General features: G+C 42.1%; 1 protein-coding gene across 3 annotated transcripts in view; it reads left to right on the top strand.

The window, feature by feature from the left end:
* The window catches only part of SNAPC4 (small nuclear RNA activating complex polypeptide 4), a 109,215-nt gene extending 87,883 nt beyond the window's left edge, over positions 1 to 21,332 (top strand). For 2 of the 3 annotated variants that reach the window (XM_040324149.1, XM_040324147.1), the window contains exons 22-24: positions 2,208 to 4,453; positions 11,832 to 11,937; positions 19,042 to 21,332. In XM_040324149.1, the coding sequence (XP_040180083.1) occupies positions 2,208 to 4,453; positions 11,832 to 11,930 (2,345 nt within the window). In that variant the 3' untranslated portion in view covers positions 11,931 to 11,937; positions 19,042 to 21,332. The remainder of the gene's footprint in view (positions 1 to 2,207; positions 4,454 to 11,831; positions 11,938 to 19,041) is intronic. The other variant, XM_040324148.1, reaches the window with a different exon arrangement.
* The last annotated feature ends 398 nt before the right edge of the window (positions 21,333 to 21,730 follow it).

Below are 21,730 nucleotides of genomic sequence, written 5' to 3'. Positions count from 1 at the left end.
GATCTCCGGCTCTTCATGCCGGAAAGTCGTTCCTTCCCTTTCATTGGACAGTGATCATGGCGGATGCCAGTTTGACCAGTTGGGGGGGGGGGGGGGGAGTCTGGGGTGTTCAGTCGATGCAGGATCGCTGGACACAGGAAGAATCTCGCCTGCCGATCAATGTTTTGGAACTGTGCCTCTTCTCATGGTCGCAGAGCCTACAGGCACGTCTGGTCAGGATCCAGTCGGACAACGCCACAGTAGTGGCGTACATCAATGAGGAACAAGAATCTCAGATGCAGCGTCGGAGGTCGCTTACATTTTGAGGTGGGTGGAACGGAGCGTTCTGGCTCTATCGGATGTGTACATTCCGGGCGTAGAAAACTGGCAAGCGGACTATCTAAGTCTCCAGAGGTTCATGGCCAGGTCAAAAGATCCTTGGGCGGACGTGACAGACGTGTTGGTGGCCCCATGGAGACAGTATTGGCTGATATATGCATTTCTCCCACTAAAACTGCTTCCTCGTCTGCTCCACAGAGCGGAATCCGAGGGGATCCCAATGATCCTAATTGCCCCAGATTGTCCTCGGCGTCCCTGGTACGCCGACCTAGTATACGTGGTGGCAGATGCTCCTTGGCGACTGACTTTGCGGGAGGACCTTCTGTCGCAAGGTACCATTCTCCATCCTGCTTTACAGTCGTTAGCTTTAACGACATGGCTGTTGAAAGCCAGGTGCTGAGACCGGATCCTGTCGGATTCAGTTATTTCCACCATGCTGAGGGCTCGGAAGTCTTCTTCTCTGAAGATTTACCATTGCACGTGGAAGGCCTACATCTCTGTGTGAAGAGATGGGGGGGCATCCACGTACATTTTCTGTTTCTTGGATCCTGCTGTTTTTACAGCAGGGAGTGGATCCGAAGCTTGTTTTCTTTCAACGACCCTTGGTGTCCCACTCACTGGTGAGTACGTGTGTGCAAGGGGTTCGACATGTGGCTCCTCCTGTTCGACCACCTTTTACCTCCGTGGGATTTGAACCTGGTGCTCTCGGTGCTTCAGAAACCTCCTTTTAAGAACATCGGAGATTTTCCTCTCTTAACGCTCTCTCAGAAAGTTGCCTTTCAAGTGGCCATTACATCTGTCAGATGTGCTTCTGAGTTGGCGGCCTTGTCTTGCAAGTCCCCCTACTTGGTCCTCCATAGAGATAAAGCGGTGCTACGTCCACAGCCTTCATTTCTTCCGAAGGTGGTTTCCGCTTTTCATCTGAATGAGGACATTCTACTTCCATCCTTATGTCCTCGACCGTCACATCCCAAGGAGGTTGCGTTACACCCGCAGAGCATGTACCACGTCTAGGGAATGTATCTGTCTTCTACGGCTCAGTTCCGGAGGTCAGACTCACTGTTCGTATCGGTGTCTGGTCCAAAGAAAGGCCTGGGCTGTCTCGTCGGCCACCATTTCTCGGTGGATCAGACAGATCGTGATTCAGGCTTACGCCCTGAAAGCCTCCCTTTCTTGTCACGGTGCATTCGACCAGGGCAATTGGTGCTACCTGGGCTTTCTGACATCAAGCGTCTGTCTCACAGGTGTGTAAGGCGGGGACCTGGTCGTCTGTTTACACTTTCACTAAGTTTTACCAGGTTGATGCAAGTGCATCTGTGGATGCCTGCTTCGGCTGCAAAGTTTTGCAGGCAGCAGTTTGAGGTTACATCTCCTCCGTTGAGGAGCTATAGTGTGTTGGGATTAAGTTTTGGTTGCTGTTCCCACCCCTCGTTTCTGACACTGCTTGGGGACGTCCCTACAGTTAAGAGTATAAGAAAGCTGTGTCTGTCCATGGACGAAAGAGAAAATAGGATTTTTGTACTCACCGTAAAATCCTTTTCTCTGAAGTCCATGAATGGACACAGCACCCACCCCTCCATTTTTTGAGTTTGTACTGCTTTTTGATGAACTGAGCTGCTCAGAGAGCAGTGTGAGGGGTTATGACCAGAGGGACTGCACCCTGGGCAGGGCTGTTTCAGCTTTGCTAAAGTTCACATGTTTTAACCATTAACATGTCTGCCTAGTCCTCTCCTAATAGATGGGACATAACCCTACAGTCAAGAGTATAAGCAAGCTGTGTCCGTCCATGGACTTCAGAGAAAATAATTTTACGGTGAGTACAAAAATCCTATTTTTGCCAGTAAGACAAATATACCATTCTTATATTTGCTGTATTCTTTTAATTGCAGTACAATCTTTTAACGACCAGAAGCCCAATCCTGTGGTTTCCCAAATTACAACAGAAATTACATCACCACCCCTACAGAAATGTCGCCGTTCCAAATCAACCAGAGTGAGATCTGATGTGCCAGCCCCTAAGATGAAAACAGTCTCTGAATTGCTAAGAGAAAAAAGAATGCAAAAAAAAATTGCCACCAAAACTGTTCAAAGCACCTCAGTATTGTCTGGAAATATCCTGGTTCTACCACAATTCCAACATTCTGTGAACCCTACAGTACAACCCCAGACTATGGTGCTGCCTGTGTCTCCAACTACTTCACAGAATAACTCCTGGCCCATTAGGCCCTTTTCTCCTGTGCCAACATGCCAGGTTGTAACAAACAATTCTTCTTTCAATCGGATGTCACTAGTCAGTGGTGGACCCATTAGCAGACTAGTGGCAGGCCCTACAGGAAATGTTCCAGTTCCCCAAAATGCGAATGTTCAAAGAAATGTTCAGAATAGGCTATCGGGTATGCCACCATCACCTCAGCCATTGCCTAATCAAATAATCAGAGCAGTGTCCCCCGCACCAAACTTCAGTGCACTTCCCATGACTATTCTGATTACTCCTCAGGGTTTGATTTCAATCCCAACCCAAGCTCTACCAACTTTAACCCAGCAATCTGGAAACCAGAGCCCCCGAATTGTAAGCACAACATTGAATACTGCTGCCACTGGGCCTTTTGTAACAGAATCGTCCAACAGTAGCTTCACAAATGCACCATCAAAAAGTTTGTATGTTCCAGCCCAACCTTTGCCTGCCACCACTAGCTCCAAAACCGAGCAAAGCATTGTAACATCTTCTTCCATTGTTAACTTCCCTCAAGCATCTGGCAATCAATTGACAATGCTTGTCCCATGTGAAACATCTAGGAAGCCATTCCAAATCTTGCCCGCTGTTGCCAGTCGCTTAAGTCAAGACGGCACTGTGGTGGCCTCTTCAGTTGGAAGTCTACCACAGATGGTTGATTCTCATTTGCCAACTATTGCCCCAATCAAAGTTTCCAAGATGTCACCTGTTGCCGTACCTACTATTACAAGTTCTTTAAGCCATGAAGATGTTGCTGCCACCTCTAATAGCAGTCCATTAGTGGCTGAAGCATGTTTGTCTAAAACTGCCCCATCTGATTTTTCAAAGATGCTATCCCAAACTTTGCCTCCCACTACAAGTTCCTTAAGAGACAAAGGCACTAAGAATGCCTTGGTTGAAAGCCAACCACAGCTGACTGATTCTTGTTTGCCAACTCTTACGCCATCCAGTGCGTCTAACACAGGTTTATCCAGCTCTTTAACACAGGTAGACGCAACAGTATTTTCACAGGATGTGAGCGAAAAAAAGGAGGCCTGTTCACATTTGCCAATACTGGCCCTATCCAAGCCTTCTGCAATGCTATCTCAGATGGTGCCTGTTACAAGCTCCTCAAAACAGGAAGGCATTTCTGTGGCCTCTTTAGTTACAAGCCAAACACAGCCGGAAAGCACTTTGCCAAAAGTTGCCCTTTCTCCAGGGCTTCCTGACAAGGCAAGTCAGCTTAAACTCACGCCACAAAAATATCCTATTGTTAAACTAGCCAAACTTTTGCCAACAAATCTTTCCAGAGAGGAAGCAGCAAATGTGACAAGTGATCCACAGCGCAATCCTGTATCAAATATCTCTAAGCGGATCACAAACTCTCAAAAGATTTTAGATTTTAAACTAATTTCTTTAGAAGAAGAGACAAGCGTGAAGGAATGGCTTCAGGGAAAGCAAGGGGTGGAAGTACCAAAGCAAACAATGACAATTCCTTATTTGCCTCCTTCTATCTGCACTCTCAAAACTTTTTCAAGACTTCTGTTGGAGAAAAAAACATTGGAAGAGAACGCTTTTAAATTGTTGCCCTTTTCAGATATCACAGAGGTTGGCTCACCTCAAATGCAAGCGACTGTCTGTGATATGGTGGAAGAGGGGCTTAAGGACAATTTGGCCTACCAGCTTATTAAACAGCGTTTCCTCTCTGCGTTTACCATTCCTGGGTTCCTAGCTGTTCTTCCACCAACTCATGTTAGTAGTAAGCAAGAGGACAGTGATGAGGACATTGAGGATTTAATGAACAGTGAAACGACAATGGTTGAGGCTACACATAAGGGGAATCATGCTGCTGCAGAAGGAGATTCATCGGGCAATATATCTGAAAAGGACGCACCAATGCTTGCAGAACAGGTAGGATTAAAGGTATTTCCTACTTTTACTTAAAACACAAAAAACGTGCCAAGGTCAGGATTGATTTTCATGGTTGTCCCTTTTTGGCGTTTCTTCTTGATTTAATACTTGCTATTTTTACTTAAATTATTACTAAACCCAGAACCTGCATTCACTATATCTGGTCATCCACAGAACATGGAAATGCAATTATTTTAGTAAATATAAACAGATAAATACCTTTTTCTCATCAGCAGAATATCGCAGCATTGTGACTTGTATCAGTTCCTATTAAAGCTTGTAGGAGGCATTTTCATAGTTACATAGTTGGTAAGTGACCTAGAGATCTTTTACCTACCTCACTTACATGCTTAGTGATACATCAAATAAGTGAGTACAACCTTGTCTATATAAGAAGCAACCCATACATCTGCAGCTAAAATTAAAAAAACAAATAACGGTGCAATAACAATTACAATAAACAATTACATTTATTTATACAGAAAAGAAACGTTAGAATAATTAAATTGCCAAATATATCTTAGCGATGTTACAAAAACAGTGTGGCCAGTCTACAAAGATAATTAAGGCCAAAATCGGTTGCTTACAATGGACATACACATGCTATCAATAGAATAATTGGAAATTGCCAAATATATCTTGGTGATGTTACAAATACCGTGTGGCCAGTCCAGAGCACAGCACGGAACGCGGGGATGAAAGAGCACAGCACGGAACGCGGGGATGAAAGAGCACAGCACGGAACGCGGGGATGAAAGAGCACAGCACGGAACGCGGGGAAGAAAGAGCACAGCACGGAACGCGGGGATGAAAGAGCACAGCACGGAACGCGGGGATGAAAGAGCACAGCACGGAACGCGGGGATGAAAGAGCACAGCACGGAACGCGGGGATGAAAGAGCACAGCACGGAACGCGGGGATGAAAGAGCACAGCACGGAACGCGGGGATGAAAGAGCACAGCACGGAACACTGGGGGGGAAAGAGCACAGCACGGAACACGGGGCAAAGAGCACAGCAGGGGGGAAAGATGGCACGGGGGGAGAAGACTTGCAACTACCCTGCCTGCCCAGGTATCGGCTGAGGCATCGGAGCATTTCCCCCGAGTACAAGTACTCGGGGAAATGCTTGGTATCGGTCCCGATACCGATACTAGTATCGGTATCGGGACATCCCTAGCGTTAAGTCACCCAGGGCTTTAATTTGCTCTTTTAAATGTATTACCCTTTGGGATGCACTGGTTAATACCCTTTTTTAATATGCTCCTAAAGCACATCAATTTTTTCTTTGTTTCTAGGATTTTATTCCATTTAGTATTGTCTAGCGTAGTTTCTGAAAGTTGGCTCTTTTGAAATTCAGTGTCTTTGTATTCCTATTTGTGTGATTCATGCTAAAAATAATTGACCTGTGATCGCTGTTTCCAAAGTCGTCCCGTATTTCTACAGCCATGATCAGATCTGTATTGTTAATCAGTAGGTCTAGTAACGCATTGTTTCTTGTTGGTGCTTTTACCATCTGACCCATGAAATTGTCCTGCAAGTCATTTAGAAAATGGCGAGCATTAGATGAATGTGCCGTTCCTTCCGCCCAGAACGGTTGCGAGTAAATTTTGATTAAAAAAAATGGGTAATACCAGTCATCATACGCCATTATTGTCCTAGTCATAAGAAGGGGGACCCATACTAGATTCAGATACAGCTAATTGGCTGACTAGCAGGAGATCAACCCACGTGTCAAGAATAAATAATGCATCCAAATAGAACACCATCTTGTGGCAAAACAAAATTGGTACAGAAAACAATTATACATTTTTAATAAAAAAATATAAAGTGTATATATAATAAAAAAAATGAGGGAGGTCAATATATGCTGGAAAAAGCCTCACTCCTGAGGATGTTAACACATTTGTTAACCCAAAAATATAAAATTATTGTTATATTGCATATGGCACTTGGGTACTGAACCTCTGTCTCCCATATGAGAATACTGCATTTGTCTTTCGTTCTATTTGGTGTCTGTGATTGCTGTGGCCAAGCTATCGGTTGGATTCAGGATTAGCTGCACCCATCGAGTTGACTGACATATAAGCATTTTGCGACTTGGGAAATATACACCTCTCCAGGTCCTTGATATCTGGCAAGCCTCCCCCTATCATTGGTGGTGGTGCTTCTGATACTTCTGTCTCTATTTAGAGGGTTAAAGGGGTTGTAAAGGTTAAAAAAAATTCCCCCTAAATAGCTTCCTTTACCTTAGTGCAGTCCTCCTTCACTTACCTCATCCTTCGATTTTGCTTTTAAATGTCCTTATTTCTTCTGAGAAATCCTCACTTCCTGTTCTTCTGTCTGTAACTCAACATCGTAATGTGAGGCTTTCTTCCTGGTGTGGAGAAAGCCTCTTGAGGGGGCGAGCAGGAATGTCAGGGCGCCCGCTCTCTGCAAAGTAGAGAGCGTCCTGACCCTCCTGCTCGCCCCCCTCAAGATGCTTTCTTCACACCAGGGAGAAAGTGTTGCATTACTGTGTTTAGTTACAGACAGAAGAACAGGAAGTGAGGATTTCTCAGAAGAAATAAGGACATTTAAAAGCAAAATCGAAGGATGAGGTAAGTGAAGGAGGACTGCACTAAGGTAAAGGAAGCTATTTAGGGATTTTTTTTTTTTTTTTTTTTACCTTTACAACCCATTTAAATCTATGTTGGAGTCTTCAGATGAAGTCTGTTGAATACATCCATTTTTTTTTGGACTTTTTTTTCCACTTATCTGTGTACTCAATGTGCACAATATGATGTTTACTGTTTGAGGTGTTATCTTCACTTGGTGCATTTTTGGACACAGAGTTAATTCTTTGTTTTGTATTGTAAATGCAACTTTTTTTCACATATTGTTAATGCAACTATTGAACTATCTACACACGTATATTTAATTAGCGCTACACTTAGACCCCTTTCACACTGAGTTTTTCAGGCGGTACAGCGCTAAAAATAGCGCTGATATACCTCCTGAAAAGCTCCTGCACTGAGGCGATGCGCTGGCGGGAGAGAAAAAAATCTCCTGCCAGCAGCATCTTTGGAGCGGTGAGAGGAGCGGCGTGTATACCACTCCTTCGCCGCTCCTTCCCATTTAAAACAATGGGAAACCGTGGCAATACCGCCTGCAATGCGCCCCTGCAGAGGCACATTGCGAGCGGTATTAACCCTTTATCGGCCGCTAGCGGGGCTTAATACCGCACCGCTAGCGGCCGAATCCCGCTGCAAATCCAACGGTATAAAAATAGCGGCGCTATACCGTCACTGCGGCTCCCGCCCCAGTGTGAAAGGGGCCTTAACCTTTACCTGGCTGATCCTGCCTAGCTTTGCTCTCTTCTCTGCAAACGGACCACAATAATCATGGCTGTTGAGCCCCTGATACCGTGGTCTATTTGCATGATAACGTCAGCCGCATCCTGCTCTTCTCCTGTGTTCTTCTCCCCCTCCTCTCTCTGCTCATACAATGTGCCCACCCCTTTTTACAAGGACGCTTCTGATAATGGTGCAGAGAGGATGGGATAATTTAATAGAAGTGGGTTAACAACCACTTTAAATGTATGATGAAAAGAGTTGGTCAGTGCCGGCCACTGACTGGAAGGGCTGTGTCGCCGACATTTTACTTGCTGCAACTTTTTTGATAGATATGTATGTCATTTTCTTCTGAAATGTGAGTGTACCATGTTATATTTTTAATAAACTTTTATCCGTACATACTAAACTATGATCTTCTATGTTATATAGGCCCTCTTTTATATTAAGAGAGCAGTCAAGGAGCCAAGAGTCATCTGTCCAAACAGTGTGAATTTGGTTGGGGTTTATCCCCTAAAGTGCTTCAGTTTTTTTCATTAGTTTGAAAGCCTTGACATCTGGTAAGCAGTCATCTTCACTTCCAACTCTATTAGACGTTTGGGAAAACCCGTTCCTGAATGAATGAATGAATGAATGAATGAAAAACTTATATAGCGTGGCACATGCGAACCAAATCGCCTCTGGGCGCTTGTTGTTCCTGTCTCCTTTGATATCAAAAGAGATGAGTTTTGATCTTTCTCCTGAACGCTAGGTGATTTTCCTCCAACCGAATGCTGGTTGGTAAAGCGTTCCATAGTCTGGGACCCTGAACCGCGAATCTTCTTTCTCCCTTGGACTTGTATCTGGCTTTGGGTATTTGGAGCAGATTTTGGTTGGTGGATCGCAGTACGCGATTGGAGTTGTGAGCTTTTATTTTTTCGCATAGATAATGGGGAGGGCACTATACCTTCCTTGAAAGACTGGTCCTGCCTTATATTTTGGAGAACACCATTCTTTTTGCACATTTGTGGACTTTTTATTTTTCATACACATCACTTACCCATGAATTTTTCAGGACTGTTTATTTTTTATATATATAATGGTGCGTGTGTGTATAATATTAAATACGTTATTTAATCAATTTTATTTTATTTTTTTAAGCACTGCACTTTGTATGAGTAGGTTGGTATCTGTTAAACTGTAAACTATGTGAACAAATATCTGCGCTAACTAAAGGTGAACCAATGTATTATATGAAAAAGCAGCTAGCACAGTCTGTGGATTCAGCAAACAAAAACATGTAAATAAATAGTGCAGTGCTCAAATGGTATAAAGTGACAGTCCAAGTATAAATCAATGCAGGGGAAAGTTGATAGAATAAAACAAAAAAGTGTAGCGCTAAATATATGTGTGATAAGGGATGATGGAAATCAAACCTAGTGATAGGTACCCAAGGTAATATTATAATATAAAATCGTGAGTCCACAAAAGAAAAGAAAAAGACTTGTATGTAAAGTCTCTTAGGCGATAATAGAAAGTCCCAACAGTTGGTGAATCAATCAGCAGTGAAGTGATTTGTCTTCATACACATAAGAGTGACAATCAGAAGTGTATCCACCACCAGGAAATGATTGGAGGCTTACCGGATTTAGTGGACCCAAATAGGTTTACACCTAATGGGTCATATAAGCTTATAATAGATGGTATCCGACTTCCAGAGGTGTCCTAGATGGTAGACAGGAGGGAGAGATCCGGTGCAATATAGTGACCGTACCAGGAAAAGGATAATCCAAATAGCAGCTTATGATGTGTATTGACTTGGACCCATATGAGTGGTTCAAAATCACAGCTCAAGGAGAAGGAATATAAAAGAAAGCAGAGATGCACATAGTGTAATTCTGTATAAAAGGTTTACTTGAGCAGTAAAAACAAAAGAAATTACACTCACATTTCAGCAATAAAATCAGGCAAAAAATCTGTCAGCAATAGGATCAGCGGGTTCCCACTGATCCTATTGCTGACAGATTTTTTGCCTGATTTTATTGCTGAAATGTGAGTGTAATTTCTTTTGTTTTTACTGCTCAAGTAAACCTTTTATACAGAATTACACTTACATTCATGCCGAAAGGGGGTGTAACACTTAATATCGTTTATGCAGCGAGTTTCAAGTTTGGAAATTTCTCGCTTGGACATACTTCCTCGCTAATGTGGAGTAAAACGATCAATGGCCACAAAAGTGGTGCCCTTAGGATTTTTCTTATGGCATTCCAAATAATGGCGAGATACTGTATGTTTCGGATAACCTTTCCTGATATTGGCAATATGCTCGTTCACACAAACGTGCATAGCACGTGTCCTGCGGCCCACATATTGAAGGCCGCATGGACAAATCAGGAGATAAACAACATTCAAGGAGGAGCAGGTAATAAAAGTGTTGATGTCAAACACCCTGCCAGTGGTATAAGATTGAAACTGGCATTTTTTTTTTTGTGTGAACGAGCATATTGCCAATATCAGGAAAGGTTTTCCGAAACATACAGTATCTCGCCATTATTTGGAATGCCATAAGAAAAATTCTAAGGGCACCATTTTTGTGGCCATTGATCGTTTTACTCCACATTGGCGAGGAAGTATGTCCAAGCGAGAAATTTCTAAACTTGAAACTCGCTGCATATACGATATTAAGTGTTAACATCCCAGTCGATATTCATGCCGAAAGGGGTGTAACTGCTTTATTAATAATAGTTAATTTAGTTGATTTATTAAATAACTTAGTTGATTTATTAAATGACTATTTAAATACTTCCTGTCATATGCGGTGTTGACACTAGTGGGCAGTGTCTACACGCAATTTCAACATTACACTAATTTCCAGCACATAGTGGGGGGCCTCCCCCCTTTTTATGTACATTTTTTGTATATTTATATATGCAAATGAGTAATTTCTTTCCTCCCCATTAGATGGTGCTGTTTTGTATGTATTTTAATGGGCATTATTTTCCCTTTTACATAGTACATTTACCTATTGTGTTCTTGTAGCGTCATTTTATGAGCAAAAATATTGTTTCAAAACTTTTAATGCTGATTATGTGGGCTATATTATGCATATGGGGGATTACGCTGTCTGTCGTGAGTTTCTATGGATGCTCTGTGTTCAGACAGTGAGTCCCTCTTTGTTGATGTTCTGGTTTCTTCCTTGGAACGCAAGCACAGCCGATCGGCATTCCAAATTACATAATTTCCTGGTATGGACGGCCTGTTCCCGCCCACCGGATGTTGTCATGCAGATCGGATTGGTGCTTCCATTTTCTGCCAGTTACTTGCATCACTTCCTGCCAGTTACTTGTATCACTTCCTGCTTCCTCCTGTGATTGTGCTTTAATATGCACAGCTGATGGCCGTTCTAATCTGACCTAACAAGCACTTGGTTTGCCAGGATGTTACATATATATATGGGCGTGCTTGTGTCATTGGCCACGTCTCTGATGATATCCAACTTCGGATGAAACATGTCAGGCTGGCTGATACAAGCACTTTGAGAGCCGCATATTTTTTATGTCATGATGATCTTTGTACACCTGTAAGTAGACTACAATACATTTTAGTATGTTTTACCTTACGGGCTTCACTATTCTTGCTTTCCTTCTCTTCATTGGTTAATTCCATGTGATGATTGCACAATATATCCATCCATTGTCCGAGTCTTGGAATTTCTTGATGTTATGCTGATCGATCCATCTGGTTTGGAATATCGTTTTCCCATTAACCCACTGCATTGTATGATTACAACTCCTGTTGCCTTTACCATCTGGTAAGAAGATTATTAGCATGGTGGTGTGGTGTGTTCTGCACACTGAAGCTGTGGTGGAGGTCTTCAACTTTCCTCTGCATTGATTTATACTTGGACTGTCACTTTATACCATTTGAGCCCTGCACTATTTATTTACATTTATTTATCTGTTAAACTGTGCTAGCAGCTGTTTTTAATTGTTGTTCAGTTTTTATTTAGCACGGATTTACACAAGGTTATATTTTATATAAAGTACAATGAACTGCTTTTAAGTGTATTCTTTTTCTAACAGGAGACAGCGTTGATTTGCAGTACTGAAAACTCAAGCAACATTGACAACACTGAAAGGATAGTAACCAGAAGAAGTGTTTACTGCCGACCGGTAACCTGAAACTCTGGTATGTGATAAACAGGGATGCCTTATATCAGATATACCTACACGTAACAATATATGGATTGATCTGCAATCTTACAGTGCCTTGCAAAAGTATTCACCCCCTTGGCATTTTTCATGTTTTGTTGCCTCACAACCTGGAATTAACAAGGATTGTTTGAGGATTTGCATCATTTAATTTACAGAACATGCCCACAACTTTGAAGATGTTTTTTTTATTTTATTTTTATTGTGAAGCAAACAACAAATAGGACAAAATAACAGAAAAAGTCAATGTGCATAACTATTCACCCCCCTAAAGTCACCTTTTGCGGCTATCACAGCTCCAAGTCGCTATGGATAAGTCTCTATGAGTTTGCCACATCGTACCACTGAGATTTTTGCCCATTCATCCTCGCAAAACTGCTCCAGCTTCTTCGAGTTGGATGGTTTGCACTTTGAACAGCAATCTTTAAGTCTGACCACAGATTTTCTATTGGATTGAGGTCTGGGCTTTGACTAGGTCATTCCAACACATTTACATGTTTCCCCTTAAACCGCTCAAGCGCTGCTTTAGCAGTGTGTTTGGGGTCATTGTCCTGCTGGAAGGTGAACCTCCGTCCTAGCCTCAAATCGCACACAGTTGTACAGGTTTTGCTCAAGAATATCCCTGTATGCACCATCCATCTTTCCTCAACTCTGACCAGTTTCCCAGTTCCGACTTCTGAAAAACATCCCCACAGCTGCCACCACCATGTTTCACTGTGGGGATGGTGTTCTTTGGGTGATGTCATGTGTTAGGTTTGCGCCAGAAATAGCGTTTTCTTTGATGGCCAAGAAATTAAATTTTAGTCTCCTCAGACCAGAGCACCTTCCTCCATACATTTTGGGGGTCTCCCACATGCCTTTTCACAAACTCAAAACGTGCCATTTTGTTTTTTGCTGAAAGTAATGGCTTTCTTCTGGCCACTCTGCCATAAAGCCCAACTCTATGGAGCGTACGACTTCTTGTCGTCCTATGTACAGATGCTCCAGTCTCTGCTGTGGAACTCTGCAGCTCCTCCAGGGTTACCTTAGGTCTCTGTGCTGCCTCTCTGATTCATGCCCTCCTTGCCCGGTCCAGGTGTTTTGGTGTGCGGCCATTTCTTGGCAGGTTTGCTGTTGTGCCATGTTCCATTTGATTGTGATAGATTTGATGGTGCGCCTAGGGATCATCAAAGATTTGGATATTTTGTTATAACATTACCCTGACTTGTACTTCTCGACCACATTGTCCCTTACTTGTAGAGTTCCTTGGTCTTCATGGAAGTGTTTGGCTAGTGGTAGCTCTTGCTTAGGTGTTGCACAGTCTCTGGGGCCTTTCAAAAAGGTGTGTATATGTAATGACAGATCATGTGACACTTAGATTGCACACATGTGACATTTCACTAATTATGTGACTTCTAAAGGTAATTGGTTGCACAAGAGCTTTTTATGGGCTTCATAACAAAGGGGGTTGAAGAACATATGCACATGCCAATTATCAGTTTTTTATTTCTGAAAAATAGTTGTATATATTTTTCTAATTTTTCTTCACCAACTTATTGTGTTCTGATCTGTGACATATAATTCAGATTAAAAAAACATTGAACTAAAGGATGTAATTTAACAAAATAGGTAAAAAGCCAAGAGGGTGAATACTTTTGCAAGACACTGTACATGCCACCATTTGTTTCTTTTTATTACCATTATTACCATGTGCTGTGCTATACCCTTCATGTGGCTTCAGGATAAGAAAAAAAATAATCCTAAATTACTCTGACATTAACAGTAGCATACTTGTGATGGGTCGGTGACTCAAAGTATTAAAGTAGGGCAACTAGAACATTCAGTAGGTATGTCTCTTAGGAAAGGTTAAGAGTTGTAAAGGCAGAAGTTTTTTTTTATCTTAATGCATTCTATGTATTCAAATAAAAAGATTTGTGTGTGCAGCATCCCCCTATAATACTTACCTGAGCCCCAGCAGCGACGCCATTGGCTCCCACAGTCAATCAATCAGTTAGCCAGTCAGGGGAGAGAGGGGGTGAAGCTGAACGGCATCTCCGTGTCTAAATGGACACATGGAGCTGCAACTCGGCTCGGGTGCCCCCAAAGCGAGCTGCCTGCTTTAGGGACAGGAGGCAGGGGCCAGCTGTGAAGGACCAGAGAAGAGGAGGATCCAGGCTGCCCTGTGCAAAACTACTGTAACAGGCCAGATATGTATAACATGTTTGTTAAATAGGCAATTTTTCAGCTTTCACATTTTGAATGACAATTGCTGAAGTCATGCTATACTAACAATGTGAAATTTTTAGCATTTTATTCACACGAATAGAGCTTTATTTTGGTGGTATTTACCCGCGAGCCGACCAGCCGCCGCAGTTATACTGCAGCAGGTTGACACGGCTGCGCAAATTGCAGTAGGTATACGTCTGCTCTATAAGATGCTATTGCAGGCCCATGCGTGACCTCAGTGAACAAACAGCATTTAGAAGGCCAAGGAACACACCAGACATGTTAGGGATAAAGTTATGGAGATGCTTTTAAAGCAGGGTTAGGTTATAAAAAAAAAAAGCACTGTTCAATTCATCATTCAAAAATGGAAAGGGTATGGCACAACTGGAAACCTACCAAGACATGGCCGTCCACCTAAACTGACAGGCCAGTTAAGGAGAGCATTAATCAGAGAAGCAGCCAAGAGGCCTATGGGTACTCTGAAGAAGCTGCAGAGATCCACAGCTCAGGTGGTAGAATCTGTCCACAGGACAACTATTAGTTGTGCACTCCACAAATCTGGCTTTTATGGAAGAGTGGCAAGAAGCAAGCCATTGTAAGAAAGCCGTAAGAAGTCCTGTTTGCAGTTTTCGAGAAACCATGTGGACGACACAGCAAACATCTTGGAAGAAAACCTAGTCTGCAAAAGACTGAGGCAGAGGCTCACTTTCCAGCATGACAACGACCCTAAACATACAGCCAGCACTACAATGGAATGGTTTAGATCAAAGCATAGACATGTATTAGAATGGCCCAGTCAATTCCAGACCTAAATCCAATTGAGAATCTGTAGCTAGACTTGAAACTTGCTGTTCAGACACTCTCCATCCAATCTGACAGAGGTTGAGCTATTTTGCAAAGAAGAATGGGCAAACATTTCACTCTCTCCAGATATGCAAAGCATATGGAGACATACCCAAAAAGACTTGTAGCTGTAATTGCAACAAAAGATGGTTGTATAAAGTATTAACTCGGGGGGGGGGGGGACTGAATACAAATACACGCCACATATTTATTTGTAAAAAAAATTAAACCATTTATTTTTTTTTCACTTCACAATTATGTGCCACTTTGTGTTGGTCTATGACGGGTCTCCAAACTTTCTAAACAAAGGCCAGTTGTCCTTCAGACTTTAGGAGGGCCAGTGGTAGCGGAAATTTGCCTGGCATCAGTAGGAGTAAACATCACCACATTTGGTTTTAGGGGGAGGAGCAGTGCCCTATCATTTTGAGGAATAGTACCCTATCATTTGGAGAAATGGTGCCCCATCATTGGTGTCAGTGGGAGGTGGTGCACTTCATTCTTGGTGTCAGTTGGCAGAAAAGGGTCTCAAATAAGTGGGAGGAGTAGTATCCCTAGGGCTGGGTAAAGGCAGGCAAAGGGACACATTCAGCCACAGGGCCGCAGTTTGGAGACCACTGGTCTATGACATACAATCCCAATAAAATAGGTTTTACGTTTTTGATTCAAGGGGTATGAATACTTTTTTCAAGGCACTGTATATCCCACACTGTTAAAAGATTATGATATTAGTACTATAAAGTGGCCTTGCCACTTTTACAATAAAGATGTTAGGGTTGAGGTCAGAGCTCTGTGCAAACCACTCAAGTTCATCCACACCAAACTCATCAAGCCATGTCTTTATGGGGCTGACTTTGTGGCCAGGGGCACAGTCTTTCTAAAACCATGAAAGACCTTCCGCAAACTGGTGTCAAAAGGTTGGATGCACACAATTATATAAACTATATTTATATACTGTAGCATTAAAGCTCTTTTGGCCCTACTTCTCTTGTGGGTCACAGGAGTGCACTTTGTTCTGTACTCCTTTGACCGCGGGCTAAAGTCTGCTGTTGACATCACTCAACCGGTCTAGGTGCTAGATTTATTCCTACTTTAGTGTCGAGGTCCTCCCAGATGCTTGGACTGGCAGTTGGATGAGCCCTCGGCAAGCCATTGGGGGATTAAGCCAGCAACTCCCACTCCCTGCACGGTAAAGCGAGCCAGTGGCTGGCGGTCATTGGCTCTGCTCAGTGAAGACCAAGAACTAAAGCAATCAGCGGTCTTTATAAATATAAAGAGTTTTCATGCGCTACTGTGCAACAGCTCAATGACAGCTGTGAAGGGATTAATTATGAATCAACTGCTACAAAACACTGAAAGGTAAAACCAAGACCCAAGTGTGCATGAATATAAAAAGTAGTGCTGAGCTGTTGATACATTTTATTTTCAAAAGTATAAAAACACAGAAGCATAAAAGCAATCATAAGTGAAAAGTGTAAAATAATGTGCAAGTGGCAAACTAAGTAAAGTGCCAAACAATATAGGCCCGGATTCACAAAGGAGTTACGACGGCATATCTCCAGATACGCCGTCGTAACTCTGAGTGTGAGGCGTTGCATCTTTGCGCCTGATTCATAGAATCAGATACGCCTCACTGTTGCCTAAATACGAGCGGCGTAAGTCTTACGCCGTCGTATCTTGGGGTGCATATTTACGCTGGCCGCTAGGGGCGCTTCCATATATATTTTCCGCGTTGAATATGCAAATGAGCTAGATACGCCGATTCACGAACGTAAGTGCGCTCAGCGTATCAAGATACGTTGTTTACGTAAGGCGTCGGACCGGCATAAAGTTACCCCTCATAAAGCAGGGGTAAGTCATGTTAGGTATGGACATCGGAAACGTACGAACAGCGTCGTATTTTACGTCGTTTGCGTAAGTCGTTTGTGAATGGGGCTGGGCGTAGGTTACGTTCACGTCGACTAAGCATTGAGCGGGCGTAATTTACTTTGAAAATTCGACGTGATACTGAGCATTCGCGCGCATGCGTGTCATTTACGTGGGGTCACCAATCATTTACATACAACACGCCCCCTACCAGCCTAGTTTGAATTAGGCGGGCTTACGCCGGCCCATTTACACTACGCCGCCGTAACTTAGAGCGCAAGTCCTTTCTGAATACGGGACCTGCCACTGTAAGTTACAGCGGCATAGTGTATCTGAGATACGCTACGCCCGCCTAAAGATAGGCGCTTCTTTGAGAATCTGGGCCATAGTGTCCAAATAATCCTCAAATGCTGAAGAGGTATACAGTATAACACAATGCAAAATAATCATGGAAAAAAACTTCAAATAATACAATTGATAGTAAAATTAAGAAAATAAAAAGTCCAAAATGTGCAATCGCACATAAAAAGTGATGTGTGCAAGGTGATGTCGTCTTTGGTGCCTTCTACTAAGGTGCAAATGTGCAGAGTGATGGGCCATCCATTTACCTTGGCAGAAGGCACTTAAGAGCCATCACTCTGCACATTTGCAACTTGGTAGAAGGCACTGAAGAAGCCATCACCTTGCACACAGCAGATGTGATTCTGTACTATTTGACATTTTTTCCATGATTCTTTTGCATTGCGTTATATACCTCTTCAGCATTTGAGGTTTATTTTGACACTCTAGTGTTTGGTACGTTAATTAGTTTGCCACTTGCACATTATTTTGCACTTATTATCATTGCTTTAATTCTTGTGTGTTTTTATATTTGGCATATAAATTTATCAACAGCTCAGCACTACTTTTTTATATTCAATCATCGGTCTTTGATTGCTCAGTTCTTCAGTCTTCAAATCAGCAGGGGACAGATGCAGCGTCGGACCAATGCTTCATCCACCTAGGATATTATGTATGTTTTTTTTTTTTTTTTTCCATTTGCCATTCTTCTCTTACTCCAAGGGTTGTTCACATATGTTTGGCCATATACCATAGGCACGTTGGGAAGCTGAACAAATATGTTGAGCTAAAAAGTGTTTTTAATTTACATCAAAAACGCATTCACAGTGTTTTCCATGTATTCCAATGGCCCTAGTTCACACCAGTGCAGTGCGTTTCCAGTGCAGTCAATAAATATAGAACATGCAGCATTTTTTCTGAACACAGAAAAACGCATCAAGGCACTGGAACACACCAGATAAATGCATCAAAAACATGCATGTAGAAACATATACTGAATGCAGAAATTGTGGTGTGAACTTGGCCATTAGTCACGTGACTTGATGCCACCATGGGATTGGCTCTTTAGATGCAATTCATGTTTTGCTACCTTTTAGGGGCAATTATAAAGAGTAGTGAGAGCAGACCGTTTTTTTCCTTAACGTTTTTGTTACACAGCAGTTGTGTGTAGTTTTCTGCATTCACCTGTTCTGCAAAAATGCTTTGTTATAAATTGCCCATCTGTAAAAAGTTGCCCAAATAAAAAGTTGTATTATGACAGCCTGTCAAATTCTAGATGTCCTGTTTCTGTAGAAGATTGCAGAGTGACATCTGGGCTCAGGTTGATGTGGGAGAAACAAACCTTTAGCCCAGGTTCACACTGGGCTGCGGAAATGAAGCCGTACGAGTTCAGCTGAACTTGCAGGATTTCACTCCCGCTGTCAGTCCCGATTTCTGCAGCGAGTACAGAGACATCTGTGCAGAAACAAAGATGTCAATGTAAATTGCATGACGTAATCGCAAAAAGAAGTACAGAAACAACTTTTTGAAATCGGTGCAGTGCCGCCAATGTGGCGACGTACTGATTAGACCGGTGTCACTGCCGGCAAATGCCACTGATTTGACATGCGATTTGACATGTCAAATCACACCAGCGTGAACCAGGGCTTACATGCAATGTCTATCAATGAGTCCTAGTTTTTGTCCTTCCACTGCAGGTTTACTTGGGCATGTCAGCTTGATTTTCATTCTTGATAGAGATAGGGCTGATGCTTAGCTTTTTAGTCTAGTCTAGCCTACTTTGAACAGTTTGGGTGCTTGTTTATGTTTTTTTTTATTTGCTCTTTTGTAGGAAACAAAAAAGGAAGGCTTTGTATGGTGTAGTCGTACTGCAGACTGAGTGGGCTGGACACATCATGATTACTTTGGAGTTACATTCACCAGCAATTTAAGCTCATTGTATTTCTGCTGGAGTGCAGTCTGTTGACTGAAGCTGAATCATTTGACACTTTTGACGTTTGCCTGGGCCAACAGCCATAATGGGACTGAACTAGGTCTAAGTCTGTCACCTTTTCAATTTAAGAAGTAATGACATCACTGGCACACAGAAGACCAAGTCATCGAAATTTACTAAAGGAAGAACTGTCCTTTTTTAAAAGAGAATTTAATTGCTGTGAGCAGTGACAGCCCTAAGGGTGACCAGGTCTAGCGTCCCTTGAATATTGGCAGCCAAGTAGCTGCCCATTGCCTGAAATGTTAGGAACATCAGTACGATAGTGGCTTCTGATAAACTGTGGCATAGACATTATGCCACAAAATGGCAGCTTACTGGAAATGCTGCACTTCTGACAGTTCTCTAAGGAAGCTTAGACTGAGGGATCATGTAATTTGTAATTGCTGACCTCATTCTGGAAATGCAAAGTCCCTTACTGTGTCTGGTTTCAAGATCTCATTACCTGCATATGTATTCTGGGTCACTATCTCAGAAAATACTAAATGCAGAGTACTAAAGCAACCATCATTTTCAGAGGGCAGGGTCTACATATTTCTGAGTACACATAAAAAAAAAAAAGAAGAAATGTTTATTTTGTGTTGCTAATGTATATATTATGTTTTGTTAGTTTATCTTTATGTCAGTTCTATTAAATTAAATTTAAATGATGATCTGAATGAACTGAAGCAACCTCTTTTAGGAGACCGTTACAGAAATTCGACATCCAATTCTTGGGTTCCCGATTAAAATTGCCCATAGAAACTGGTTCTTATTCTCTTGCAGCTACCACAATGTCCCATGTTACTCACATGTAACTAGCGCTTTCTTTTGATAGGCAACTTAAACAGCAGAACATAAGTCAGTAAGGAAGAAAAGTCAGAGATTTACACCACAGGGAAAAAAAACTTTTATTACTAAAAGTGAAGTATTTCTTTGACTGAAACAGAGGATCACCAGCCATAGTTATATTATGTGAAGAAATGCATAAATGAAAGAGGGACTTTTTAAGTTGACCACACATGTAAGAATCTAATTGTACAAGTTCCTTTTAGATCTCTCAAGAGCTTGTACATTCAAACTGCAACACATAGGGCCAACCTTGGCTGTGATGGTAGCTTTGTCCATTTCCTAAGATCAGGGTGGCTGTCGGTGATCCTGCAACCTGACAACCATGCTGAGATAGCCTGTCATTGGGATAAGGGCATACATTAGGGGAAGTGGGTTGTGTCTGGTAAACCATTCTTGTGATTATCGATATGGAAGTTCACAGTGCTAATACATGGGCATGAGCCTCAGGTCAACCAATAAAATTATACAATTTGTTTAGTCTGTCTCGCCAGCCAGGGTGGTGTTTTCTTTCAGGGCAGCAGCATGATGTATTATGGTCCATTATGACTAGTTAGGTACCCCATATTTATGCCCAAAAAAATTAAAATAACTTTAAAAAGAAAATTCCTTCCTAAGAGCAGAATCAATGGGTACCCACTTTTGCATTAGTCAATAAGGCTTTTTGTGTGCTGTTTTCTGATCCTGCTTCACTATTGCTGGACTTGCCTACTTGTGGCCTTTAGCCTCTTCCTCTGACTCCAAGCCCAATGCTTTACAGCATCCACTGATTGCCCTCTTACCATCCTCATTCAATTCTGGGATAGCAAACAGATGGAGCCTGGCCCTAGTAGATGGAGCTTACACAAAAAGTCTGAAATGGTGGGACCATAGTTCAGTTAAATCAGAAACATGCACAAAATAACCTTTTTGTTTATTTTTATTTTTTGACAGGTATGCTTTATGCAGCTGATGTTGATTTTCTAGTGCTTCAGAACTGAGCCTCTCTTTTGTTCTTTATATAGTAAAAATAAACGAAAAAAGGAACAGGTCCGTTGGCTATACAGTTCATCAAGTCCGTTATGTTATGGACCAGTTTTCATGCTTTGCTTACCTGACAAAGGTATAATTGTATTTGTTGTGTGACACTGTTTCTGTTGTTAATGTTAATATTTCCATATGTTCACCGTTCACTGTTTTCAGGCAGAGTCTGGAAAGAGAAATTCTGCAGCACTGGCTGGTGAAAAGATTTGTTTGTTTGTTTTGTACCTGGAAGTTGCACAGCTGTTTAATTAAAGGGCTGATTAATTTTCTCAGTTACACAAGACCTGTTGCCTGGTCCGTCCTTCCTTTTTTTTTTTATAGCATGATTCACTGGTCTCAAGTTTCATGAAGTTGATTATAGATATATAGAAACCTCAAGGGAAGGGAAGTGGCGCTGTTCAAAAATATTGCACAGATGGGGTGACCCTTACTCTGTATGAAGGCTCTGGTAAAGTGCAAATAAATAAACTCTTCTAAAGTGATACTGAGCTGTATGAAGGCTCTGATAAAAGTGCAAGTAAAGTAAACTCTTCTAAAGTGACGTATGCAAGCAAAAAATTAAGCTTGTCTAAAGTGACGTACAGTATGCAAGCAAAAACCAGAAAAAGTGTAATTACAGATATATGAAACTTTAGAGTATATGCATAAATTCATCGCTGGTAAACATATAAATTAATAA

This window comes from Rana temporaria, chromosome 9 (genome assembly GCF_905171775.1).
Source record: "Rana temporaria chromosome 9, aRanTem1.1, whole genome shotgun sequence".
In the NCBI taxonomy this organism is placed as follows: Eukaryota; Metazoa; Chordata; class Amphibia; order Anura; family Ranidae; genus Rana; species Rana temporaria.
The sequence above is the reverse complement of the archived record's forward strand: the minus strand, read 5'-3'. Positions and strand labels throughout refer to the sequence as shown.